Source organism: Gossypium hirsutum, chromosome A01 (genome assembly GCF_007990345.1).
Source record: "Gossypium hirsutum isolate 1008001.06 chromosome A01, Gossypium_hirsutum_v2.1, whole genome shotgun sequence".
NCBI classification, from domain to species: domain Eukaryota; kingdom Viridiplantae; phylum Streptophyta; class Magnoliopsida; order Malvales; family Malvaceae; genus Gossypium; species Gossypium hirsutum.
In genome coordinates, this window is record NC_053424.1 from 15593261 (window position 1) to 15606465 (window position 13205).

General features: G+C 33.1%; 1 protein-coding gene across 1 annotated transcript; it reads left to right on the top strand.

Annotated features, from left to right (window-relative positions):
- The first annotated feature begins 9870 nt into the window (after positions 1-9870).
- On the top strand, positions 9871-10464 carry LOC107947890 (uncharacterized). Its single transcript, XM_016882394.1, has one exon. The coding sequence runs from the start codon at positions 9871-9873 to the stop codon at positions 10462-10464; it is 594 nt and encodes a 197-aa protein (XP_016737883.1).
- Positions 10465-13205: the final 2741 nt, after the last annotated feature.

The window sequence follows — 13205 nt, forward strand, 5'->3', positions numbered from 1 at the left end:
TCTTATTATTAATTGACTGAATTTAACTTATAACCCACATGTCCAAAATAAGGATTTAATCAAAAGTACCAAAATTTCAAGAGGTAGGATTCAAAACTAGAACCTCACACACATAACCAGAACACTTAACCACTGATCCAAATCAATTCACTTGTCAAAAATTTCCAAAATCTAAACTCATAATCGAGAGATGACCTCTCTTGGTTTAAAGGCCCAATTTCTTCTAACCCAATTTTTGAGATGTTACAATGTAAATTAAGAAATCTCGTTAAAAATATGATGGATTAGATTAGGCTAGCTAATTCAAGTCTAGTTGAGCTACACAAATCTTATTCAAGATTGAACCCTTCTCAAGTAGCTTGAGATTTATGAAGTATTTTAAAATATTAATTTTCCTTTCTTGAGTTTTTTTTAATTTAAGATTAAAATCAATGTAAATAAATTTTATTCATTAAAGATATGTTTGATAAACTAAAAAATTAAGTCCTAAAAAATTAAGTATTGAATTTTTATTGTTAAATTTTATAAATGTTGAACTTATATTAAAAAAATTGTATGATAAATTACTAAATCTAAGTATTGAATACAATTATATTATTTGATAAAAGTAAATATATTTTTAAAAGATTTCTTAATTTTAATTTATATAATATAATATTTTATATTATTCTAGATAGTTTTGGGTGAAAAATAAATATGATAAAGTGAATACCTATTTTTTTAAAAATAATTTATTTCAAAATTTTAATAAAATAAAATCACTTAATATTTTCTACATCTACTTATCTTATTCAACATTTTTTTTTGTTGAAAACTTTATATTAAGTAAAAAAATTAAAAGGATTATAAAATACATTTAAAATATTAAATGTTGAAAAATTTCACTTTCAATAAAATGAAAAATTTTAATGATTTATTAAACAGATCCTAAGATATTGTTTCAAACTAGGCAAGATAAAAGTTCAAAAGCCTTATTCAAGGTCAAACCAAAATTATATTAAATCCATAAAACTATATAAATAATCAAATTCGTGAGCGGATTAATTAATTTTATTTAAATTTTTTTCAAAATCAGGATATCTACCATCGATAGTAGTAAAAAAAGGTCTATCTTAAACTTCGCCTGTCGATACTTTTGATTCGTATAATTTTTAGAGTTAATTAGTAAAAATACAATACAATCACAATTATATGTTTGAACAATTACAAAATAAAATTAAACTAATACGAAATACAAACAAATTAATAATTAAAATAGTTTGGACTAAAACCAACTCACTGGTCTAAAGCTCACACATGTAAATTATGCATGATGAGACTTGAACCATAGTATTGAAATAACTAAAATAATCTAGAGTCCAAACTAAAACCTACCTAGCAAATTAAAATCCATATATAACAACATGTGACGAGAATAGAAATCCATATATAACAATTTCACATAATGAAACTTGATCTTAGTACTAAAAAATCAAATACCTCAACCTTTAAACATAATTTCAACCACTCATCAACAATCAAGTATTTTCTTAAAACACTAAGAAATCATAGCATAACAACTTAATTCCTATTTGAAATTGATTCCTCTAGCTAAATACGTAAGATTTGAACATAAATTTTACATATGCTAGACCAAAAAATTTAAAATTTCAAACTAAGATTCCATATCTTTTGATAAGTAAGCCTTAACAAAAAATGTATCGTCACTTTCTACATTCAGTTCTTAAGTTCTCTCCAGGATCTCATGCATTAGAATTGAAGTTGTAACCCTTTAACAAGCAAAAACTTGTGAGCTTTATATATACTATATATAAAATTTTTGATTGAGTTTGTATCTTGTAACGCCCTAAAATTTTAAGTTTTTGAATTGATGTATTTTGTAAAGTGATTCAATCTGGTTTAGTAGTTAAGTGTTGTGAGTAATGTGTGAGAGGTTCTGGGTTCAAATCTTTCCTTTAGAATTTTGGTAATTATTTATTCAATCTCTATCTTTGGACATCTAGCTTAAATTTAATTTTCACTCAACTTGAGTTAAGAATGAGTCTGCTAGTTTAGTGCTAAGGTTTTAACTTACCTTTTGATATTGTGTTTGAATCCTCTCGTGAAGAAGTAGAGAATTTTTTTTAGTTTCTGTGTGTGACATTTACATGGTAAATTTTGGGTTGAATTTAAATTCTGGAATCTGATAGGTGATTAGTAGTAGGGTTTCTTTTAATTTTATCCCTAAAAAGCTCCCAAAATCTCTTACATTAATTTCAAGTTTCCCTCTCTCTCTCTCTTTCTCTTTTTTTCTCACTTTCTTATTTCCTTTTGTCATCCCTTTTTTGCTAATTCCCAAGCAAATTTCTTTTTAAATTTCGTTCTCTCATGTTTCCCTCTCTCTGTCTCCCTTTCTCTTTTTTCTCACTTTTTTGTTTCCTTTTGCCTTCCCCTTTTTCTATTTCCCCAAGCAAATTTTTTTCATTTTTGTTTTTCTTTATACTACTTATTAATACTGCTTTGTTCATAATTTCTTTTTTTTTAATTCCTTCTTTGTTATTTTGATCCTGTGCAGTTGAGGTATTGGGTAACACTATAATTTTTGTTGGTTGATATGCAAGTTGAGGTTATTTAATTATTTGCGATGGAAGTGATTTTGGTTCTTAATTTATTTGTTTGGATGCAATTAGGAGAAGATCTTGAGACGATTGGTTCTCCAGTGAACTACTATTTTGTTCAGAGGTACGTAATTTCGCTATTGTAGGGGTTGTCTGTTTCTGTTATTGAGCTTGGTCAATGGTGGTTGTACTAAATTAATCAATTGGGTTTAGCAAAATTTTGGTCATTAATCCATGTTAATTATCAATCTAAGTAATGGGATACTCTATTTTTGAACCTACATTGGAAAACATTCAGGTCTATAATGAAAAACTGAAAAAACAGCGAATGACGCGAAGCCAAAAAGTAGACTGTCGACGCCATATGACTGTGTTTCCAAGATGTGTGGGCCACACGATCTGGGTCAATTTAGTCATATGGGCTACATAAACATGTGTGAGACCGTGTGGGCCACATGGGCTAGCCAGTTGGGCCATGTGTGCCACACGGGCATGTGGGCCCATTTACTAAAAATTTACCTTAGGGTCATATTTGATGTGCAAATCAAGATCAGCCCTTTCGTAGGGTTAGTAAGGCATAAATAATACTGTAATTCATGTTATATGATGCTCTGATTCTATTAAATGTGACTAATGAACACATGATAAGTATGTGTATAGCATGTATGCCATATACACATTTGATATATGTTTGGTCTTTCATGTGCATCGGGCTGAGCTTATGATTATGAAGGTAGTGTTGGTAGTTTAATAATTTTCCTTATCTGGTGGTTAATACGATCACTTAGTGGTGTGTGGGACTAGATGGGTATTTATTACCCTAATTGGTGTGTAAGGATGGTCAGAGATGGTGTGTAACGGATGGGGGTAATATCTGATTCTGTATCTGATATGCATTTGTAACTACTTATGAAAAACATCGCATTTTGTATTTGAGCATGTAACTGTAATATTATCTATTAAAGCACGTGTCTGATTTGTTGATTGAGGTTAGTTATACACTAAGCTTGTAAGCTCACATTTTGTTTGTTTACTGTCAAGTAACCCACAGACTTAGAACAAATCGATGTGGTAGGAGATCAATTATATTGCATTTCAGTTTACTTTGTTCAGTAAAAATATGTTTTCATGTTAGACTATATTTGGACTTTTGGGACTGTTTTAAACTTTGGATTTTTTTTTCCGTTTTAACATCTCTAGATTATGCATCTACGAAATGTTGAATTTCAAAACCAACTCATGTTTTCCAAAGCTTTATTTAACTAAGAAATTTCATTGCAAAACTAAGTGATTTTATAAGTACTCATCGGTAAATTTAATGAATTGATTAAGCGGAAGTATTTTCCCAAATAAACTGGAATTTTATTTAGAAAAAGTTAGCACTAACTATTTTACAATTTCAAATTGGTTTCTAGATTTTCAAATGAATTGAGGTAACATCTTCAGATCTGATCATAATGTCTAAGCTGGGTTTGGGCTGTTATATTTGGAGGTACCAGATTCTAGGTTAAAAACTTGGGCTGTGATTTTTGGGTTCAAAATTTTTATGGAAAATTTTTAGAATAATCTATATTTTTTTATTTGTTCTAATAAATGAGTTTGTGAAAATGCTCAAGTCTCCGACACTAATCTTGTAAGTACTTTTGGCAGCTCCATAGAGGGAACGAGTATTTGAAACTATTGCGAAGAAGGAAAAAATTATGGATGAGATTAAGCACATGGAGCATGAAAAGAGGTATAAGGAGAGTGGCCAAAATAACTCTATATGGTATTCAAGTCCTTCTAGCTTTGCACAGTGGCCTAAAAAATAGACAAGGTTTGATGGGCCTCCGTAGGTTGAGGTAGCAATTACTTCTACTAGGATTCAACTATGTGAGGACAATGGTAGGTGTCATCTATGTGAGTGTAGGAGGATGTTGGGAGCTTGTCAATGATGCGAGTCTATGGAGCAACGTATTAGGGATTGTTCGCTTCGGGTCTATCAGGTGCAAGCCCCAGCTCCGGGTTTGGTTAAGCCTTAAAGAGCAGTTCAGCAGCCACCTAGGGTGGTAATGGTATAGGTAAAGGGCAGAGAGCACCGGGCTGAGGAGCTAATCAGGCCGAGTCAAGACAACCTACTTTGGTATATGCAGTGAAGCATCACGAGGACAAAGACATCTCTGATGTGATAGCCAATACGTTCTTCATTCATTTTGCACTTTATTTTCCATTTATAGACATTGGTTTGACTCACTTATACATAGCTAGTACTATTTATGTTAACATGGGAATTCTGGTTAAGAGTACTTTTGGTGAAATTTCTATGATTAGTCCATTGGGTCAGTCAGTGCAAATTAATAGAGTTTATAGGAGGTGTTCATTGGAGATACAAGGTGTTGTGTTTTTGGCTAATCTGATGGAGTTACCGTTTAGGAAGTTTGATCTGATGTTCATTGGATTGGCTCATAGAGCATCGAGTCAATTTGGGTTGTGCTTCAAAGAGAGTAACTCTGATATCTAAGGAAGATGTGGAAATTACTATGGTCGGTGAGCGTCGAATGTAATCTCTACTCTAGTAGCTGAAAAGTTAGTCCGAAAAGAGTGTGAGGCATTTCTAGCGTATGTGCATGGTATGAGTTTGGTAGAATATTCTGTTGAGTATATTCGGACAGTTAAAGAATTTTTAAATGTCTTTCTCAAAGAATTGCCACAGCTACCATCGGATAGGGAGTTTGGGTTCGGTTATGATGTTTTGCCTGGAATAGCTTTGTCCATTGCTCCTTATTGCATGGCACTAAAGGAGCTTCTAGAATTGAAAGTGTAGCTTCAGGAACTTCTTGATTGAGGGTTTATTAAGCCCAGTATGACTTTGTGGTTGCACTAGTTCTTTTTGTGAAAAAGAACGATGGTACTATAAGGATGTGTGTGGATTACCGTCAGCTAAATAAATTGACGATAAAGAATAAGTACCCACTTCTAAGGATTGATGACTTATTCGATCAGTTTCGTAGGGCTTCTGTATTCTTGAAGATTGATTTTTGTTCTAGGTATCATTAATTAAAGGTGAAGGAGGTTGATATGCACAAGATCGCTTTTAGGATTCACATTAAAAATTTGGAGGCACTATCTGTATATTGAGAGGTGCATTAGTTACATAGATCACAAAAGCCTCAAGTATCTCCTTACGCTAAAGAAATTGAATCTTAGGCAACGTAGATGGATTGAGTTGATTAAGAACTACAATAGTGTGATAGAGTATCATCCTGGTAAAGCCAATGTTGTAGCCGATGCTCTTAGTCATAGATCGATGTTTGATTTGAGGGTGATGTTTGGTCGCCTAAGTCCTTTTAATGATGGTAGTTTGTTGGTCGAGTTGTAAGTTAAGCCGACTTGGATTGATCAGATTCAAGATAAGTAGTTGGTGGATGATTCTCTAGTTCTTCGATTTCAATAGGTTAAAAAGGGTAAGACTTATAGATTTAGGCTAAATAGTGATGGGGTTTTGTGTTTCAGAGCTCGATTTTGTGTGCCTAATAATGCTGAGTTAAGGCAATCTATTGTGCGGGAAGCACATAGTAGCCCTTTTGCTATGCACCCCGATGGAAATAAGATATACCATGATCTCTAAGAGTTATACCGGTGGCCTAGTTTGAAGGGAGAGGTAATTGGTTTCATTTCTCATTGTCTGTTATGCCAAGAAGTTAAGGCTAAGCACCAGCTACCTTTAGGTTTGTTTCAACCCGTTATGATTCCTCTTTGGAAATGGGAGCACGTAACAATAAACTTCGTTAGTGGGTTACCCTTAACACCCACTAATAAAGATATTGTTTGGGTCTTCGTGGATAGATTGATCACGTCTACTAATTTTCTTCCAGTTAGGACTAATTATTCTCTATAGAAACTTGCAAAGTTGTACATGTCCTAGATTGTTAGACTTCGTGGGGTTTCGATCTCTATAACATCCTAAAAATCGGGGTTAGTAGAATCATGTTTGTGACTCGAGAAAAAGTGGTCATGCCTTAAATTTTGAGATTATCTATGCTTTTTAGGAAATAAATGAGGTATTGGTTTGTTTGCTAAGTGTTAGTGAAACGTTCCTTGAAACCTAAGTTCAAATCCCTTCTTTCTCACCATTTTTATTATTTTGCAAATTTTGCCTAAAACCCTAGTATGTGTCACACCTTATTTTTAAAACCAATATTGCAAAACTATTGTAAGAATAAGGAAATAGCCCAATGGTTAAAAGAAATATGAGAAAGTATTGAAATTAGATTAATGTCTCAAGTTAGAATTTTTTCCCTTGCAAAATAATTAAGTTTTCCAAAATCCATTATTTTTTTTAATGTGTGTTCTGTCCATACCCTTGAAACCTAGGAATAAATACAACTTTTTCTTGTGTTTTTTATCCTTTAGGTCAATTTTTCCCTACCCTAGCTGTTCACCCTCTTCCTCTCCTTTTTTCTCTTCAATTTTCTTACTTTCTTCCCTTGTGTGCCATTGCCCAAGCCACCAAGATTCACCATCAATTTCTCTACTTTTTGCAATGGTTTCTTGCACTATTATTTTCCTCTTCTTGTTTTCATTTTATCATAAAATTTCCATCCTTAAATCTAAAATTTTTGCACTCAAGATCGACCTCCATTAATGCTCCAAAAAAACTCCATTGATGCCCCTTTCACCTAGCTTGTGTAAGTTTTTTTTTCTTTCAATTTCTTGATGAATCTTGTAAGTTAAAAACTCAAACTTCTATATCTAGAATTTGTAGGATTTTAAATATTTAATGAGTATTTTTTTTATCTTTTTAATTGATTTCAAAAATGATTTCAAATCAGCCCTAATTTTGCCACCGCCGGTGGTGGTGTACGCGCCTATGGGCAAGAAAGGGGATTGTTTTTATTTAATTATTTCCCATCTTTTTCCAGCATGATTTTGGTTTCTTGAAACCCTCCTAAAAATCCTTGAAACATGTGTTAAGTAGGAAAAATTGATCTTGATCAATTGGCACTTCAGATCTGATAATTCGAGAAGTGTAAGTGTAGGTAATTATAAACTAGTGAATAGATTCAATTTAGATATTGGGAAAAATTGTTAATTGATCAAATAATTAATTTTAATCCTATATTAGCTACTAATTTTTAAGTAATTACTTTTGTTAGGTGCCGACTTAAATGCCCCAAATCAGCAGTAAAAGCCAAAAGGCGTTCACACGTACGATTCACCTCAAATCAGTGTAAGAAATCTAACTAGTTTGGATTCAAGAAATAGTTGTAATTGTAATGATTGGATTGAACTCATAAGTGGGTGTTTAGGGGTTGTTTAAGATGTGTATTTATTGATTTTTATACTAATTTTTAATTTAGGTTCGTTTTAAAGTTTATTAGAGAAACCGTAAGATTTACAGGTGTGCTACAAAAGAGCATAAAATAAGTTGTGGGTCCTTAACACAATAACTTAATTATAATTTAATTAAGTTAATTTAATTGATGATTTAGCTTGCTGATTGGACTTGTCTTAATAACTAAGTAATTAAATTTGTAAGTGGCGGAACCAAGTACGTTTCGAGCCCTAACAACTTGACTTGTTAACAAACTTGCTAGTTTAACAATATGATTACATGAATGATACTGCGATGAATGATTGATCTATTTGATATATGATTAGTTGTATGTATAGCTTATTTTTTTTTGGAATTGGAGATTATGCATAATATGTTTGTATGAAAGAATTGTTATGAAATATTGGCAAGACTGCTATACATGTATATTGAAAAGTTCGTAAAAGTCTATGAAATTGTGATTTATTGAATGATACCATCTTAATGGTAAATTGAAAGCTAGATCATTAGTTCCATTCACTGAAAGCTTTCAATAACTAAACGTGTGTTGAACACACCAATAAAATGTGAAAGTATTGAATTATGGCTATGTATGAGATTGCATGACATATTGCATGTGCATTGGGGCAGGTTATTTTTGTGGTTGATGGAGGAGTTCCATGGAGTACTGGCGACATATTAAGTCCAAATTTATATGTAGTCAGTGCACTGTACCTAGAGTACCAAGGGGATTAGCGATTTTATTGCATTCTATGTTATTCGACAAATTTTTTGTATTTATGTTATACGGTGGTTTGTATTACATTGAGCTTTGTTCGCAAATGTTGGAGTTTGGCAGAAAGGTTTTGGGGAACTCGTGGTGTGTAGCGGATGGTTTAGGTAGGAACCTTTTTGCATTTCATCATGCTCACGACATACTCAAATGTTATTAATTTATGATACGTATTGTATTATGTTGTGTTGAATGGTATCAGAATTAATGATTGTTACTCGAATGAATGATGACCCATGCTCATACACTGTTTGACATCGATTTGATAAAGGCTATGTAATGATATGAAATTACTATGATGGCTCTGTGTTCTTTTGTTAATACTACTATGTTTCATTGTATTTGATATTTATGTCTGTGTAAATAACTATTCGACTCACACTGGGCTTTCATAAGCTCACCCCATAATGTTTAACTTTTAAGGTAAACCTCAAAAATATGACTAGACCTGGCATATGGAGAATCACATTGGACATCAGACTATTTTTAATAAGTATTAGTAAGTCTCTACTAGTTTTGGTTTGTAATTTTTAATTATTTCTAGTTTGTGGCTTGGTAACTTTTCATTTAGGGATTTTTGCATGTATGGATTACTTAAGCATAATAATCAGAAAATGCATGATATCTATCTTAAATAAAACTTGACATTGTTCCCTAATTTCTGTTGCATTGCAAAGAAACCATTTTTGAAAAAAACAAATCGATAAGGCAACTAGATTTGCAAAATGAAATGAATAATGGTTTTTTCGCTATAGTAGTTAACATCAAGTTTTTACAAGTAAAGCGATAAACAAACATTTTTTCTAAAACAACACTATCAATAATAAAATGAATCTTAAGTATGGGTGACTTAATAAATAAATGTTTTTTTTACTAACTGAAAAGTACAACTATGGGTTTTCTCTAAAATGAGTTTATTTAAGGTATTCAAAAGTAACATAAGTTAGCTTAGCCATTTGTAGCCTTCTCAATCTACCCGTAACGTATTGGTTAGGCTTGGGAGGTTACAGTCTCTATTATCTTTGATAGAGACCCTCGATTTATGTCTTGGTTTTGGAAGAAACTGTATGAAGGTTTGCGTGCTCAATTGGACTTCAGTACTGCATTCCATCCTTAGTTTGATGGGCAATCTAAGAGGGTGATTCAGATTTTGAAAGATATGCTACAGCTTTTAGTCTAATATTCATATGGCACCTTATGAGTCTCTTTATGGTTGTAAGTTTCATACCCCTTTGTGTTGGATTGAGTTGGGTGAGAGGAGGTTTACAGGTCCTAATTTGGTTCCTAAGATTGAAGATAAGGTTAGACTAATTCGGGATCATCTTAAGGCTGCTTCTAATAGAAAAAAGTCTTATGCAGATTTGAAAAAGAGAGATATTGAGTTTACTATAGGAGATCGAGTTTTCCTTAAGGTATCTCTGTTGAAGAAGAACCTTCGGTTTGGATGTAAGGGCAAGTTGAGCCCTAGGTTCATTAGGTCTTATTGGATTTTGAAATGTGTTGGCACGGTCGCTTATCAGTTAGAATTGCCTCCGAAGTTAGACCGTATTCATGATATATTCTACGTCTCTATGTTGAGGCAATATCAGTCTGACCTATATCATATTGTATCTATTGAGAAGATTAAGGTAAGACTGGATTTGAATTTTGAGGAGAAGTCAGCTCATATTTTGGATCGTAAGGTTAAGGTATTGAGTACGAATGCCATTTCATTAGTTAAGGTTTTGTGGCGGAATCATGGTACAGAGGAAGTCACTTGGGAGCATGATGACTCAATTTGAAAGTAGTACCTACATCTATTTGAATCAGGTAAATTTCAAGGCCGAAATTTGTTTGAGGGGGGAGGAGTTGTAACACACCAAAAATTTAAGTTTCTAATTTGATGTGTTTTGTTAAGTGATTTAATCTAGTTTAGTGGTTAAGTGTTGTAAGTAGTGTGTGAAAGGTTATAGATTCGAATATTTCCTTTGGAAATTTGGTAATTTTTTATTCAATCCTTGTCTTTGGACATCTGGCTTAAATTTAATTTTCGCTCAACTTGTGTTAAGAATGAACTGCTGGTTCAATGGTAAGGCTTCAGCTTACCCTTTGGTCTTGTGCTCAAATCCCCACACGAGCAAGTGGGGAACTTTGTTTAGTTTTTGTATCGTATCCGACGCCTAAATAGAGTACGAGGAATTACTGGACTTAAACATAAACAAACATACAAACGAGACATAAATTTCCATTCAAATTTAAAAATTTTCACATACATTCAAATCATCCTTATAACGAGCCTACGAGGCCCAAAATATGCTTTGGGAGTGGTTCGGGATAAAACCGAGAACTTTAGAAAATTTCACAACACTTAGAAAATTTTTCATCAAACAAGGTCACACGCTCGTATGGCTTGGGACACGCTAGTGTGGCCAGGCCATGTAGTCACACACGCTCGTGTCCCCACCTTGTGTAACTCTCTGTTTGTCATCCATGAACAAAAAGAAGCCAAACGGCCAAGGCACACGCCTATGTGCTTAGGCCGTGTGGTCGATTTAATTTTCCTAATTTTTCATAAAACAGGTGTAGACTTCACACGGCCGTAACAGCCCGATTTTAGGCTTAGTCGAAACAGTAGTTTCAAGACCACCAATCCAAATTCAGAGAAAGTATTTTATTATTATTTTGGAGTTATAGCATGTTTATATTAGTGCATGAAAATTTTGGTGAAGAAATTTTAGCGTTTGGGAGCCTAATTGCAAAAAAAGACTAAATCGCATAAAGTGCAAAAGTCTTAATTTGATAGCTAAGGGTGTTAAATTGTCATGTGTCATTGATTGGGGTCTTTAAAAGGCAAATAGACCCTAGAATAGTGCTTGGCCGGCCATGAGACAAGGAAGTCAAAATTAGGTGAGGTTTTGGTGACCTATTTTGACTAGTAATAATATTAAAATAAAAACAAAAGGCTTCATCTTTTTATTTCTTCTTCTTCAGCAATTTTCAGCATCAAAAAGGGGGTTTAGAGAGTTCAAAATATCAGCCATTATTATCTCTTACAACTAAGCCATTTAGAAGGTTATTCTTATTGATTTTTTTTATTTTTAGACCTCTTATAACATTAACTTTCTAATAAGTTGACTATTTTACAAAATGGTTGAGAGTCTCGGGTTTTTTCATGAAAGCATATGTGTTGTTAACTGAAATTTTATGGAAGAATATGAGTTATTGTTGTGTAATTAACAACTTTTGTGAAGTAGCTTTCATGGAAACCTTAACTAGGGACCATTTTGCATAAGTTGAAAATTAGATGATAAATGTGAGAAATAATGGAAATTTTGGGTTGCTATAAGAGTAAAAAGGGTTCGGCTAGGCTTAAGATATGAAGAAATTAGATAAAAATCCATTTTCAGACCTAGGGGTAAAATGGTCATCTTGCCTAATTTTTAAATTGTTGAGTACCTAGATTAATAACATGATTAAATTTTTGAATTTTCATCATTATAGATCAAGAATTACAAAATCCAGGCCTAGACCGGGGAAAAGCAAAGCAAGTGGACTAAGCCAAACTAGTCGTCTACATTTTGTAATTTGAGGTAAGTTGCATGTAAATAATACAGCTACATTGTTATTATATGTGTTCGAATTGATGTAGCATAAATTTCTTGTTTGTGAAAATGATTATGTATGATGAATATTGAGATAGTAGAACTCATGTTTGAATATTAGGAAATAAATAAGATATTCATGCCATGACATTCGGGTTAGTTGTGTGCTAGTGTAAGACATGTCTAGGACATGCATCGACCACATTATGAGAACCAGTATAAGACATTTTTGGGACATGCATCAGCTATAAGATGTGTCAGTGTAAGACCATGTCTGGGATATGGCATCGGCATTGAGATGAGAGCTAATGTAAGACATGTCTGGGACATGCATCGGCCTCGAGATGTAAGCCAATGTAAGACATGCCTGGGACATGCATCGGCTAAAAGATGTGTCAGCGTGAGACCATATCTAGGACATGGCATCGGCACTGGTATATGAGAGTCAGTGTAAGATCATGTCTGTGACATGGCATCGACTTGACGTATGAGCCAGTGTAAGACCATGTCTGGAATATCACATCGGCATCATACCCTATGTTTGAGGCTTAATGAATATTCGATAGCACTCTGAATGGTTCAACAATGAGAATTTTAGTTTAAGGTAAACGAGAAAAGTATAACCATGTTGTGGGTGGTACAAGTGCCTATTCGAAATGTATGATATGTGAGCTTGATATATGCTATGTGAATTGTATTAGATAGTGATGAGTAAGTTGTCCTTATGCCTACTTTTGTATTATGAGCATGTTGACAAGTGGTAAAGTTGTTGTTATATTTAATTGCATGCAACTTTTATGCTTACTCCTTCTCTTTTCCAATTTCTTATAGTGCCGCCTAACTAGCTTAAGGATCAACAGACGTTGGAGGCATCGATCACACTATCAGCTGAAGCACTCGGTATAATTAGATTTATTATTTTGAATATGGAATGTATAGGA

Bases quoted from the DNA above. Each gene is read 5' to 3' on its own strand.
- LOC107947890 (XM_016882394.1), top strand. From the start codon at position 9,871: ATGGCACCTTATGAGTCTCTTTATGGTTGTAAGTTTCATACCCCTTTG.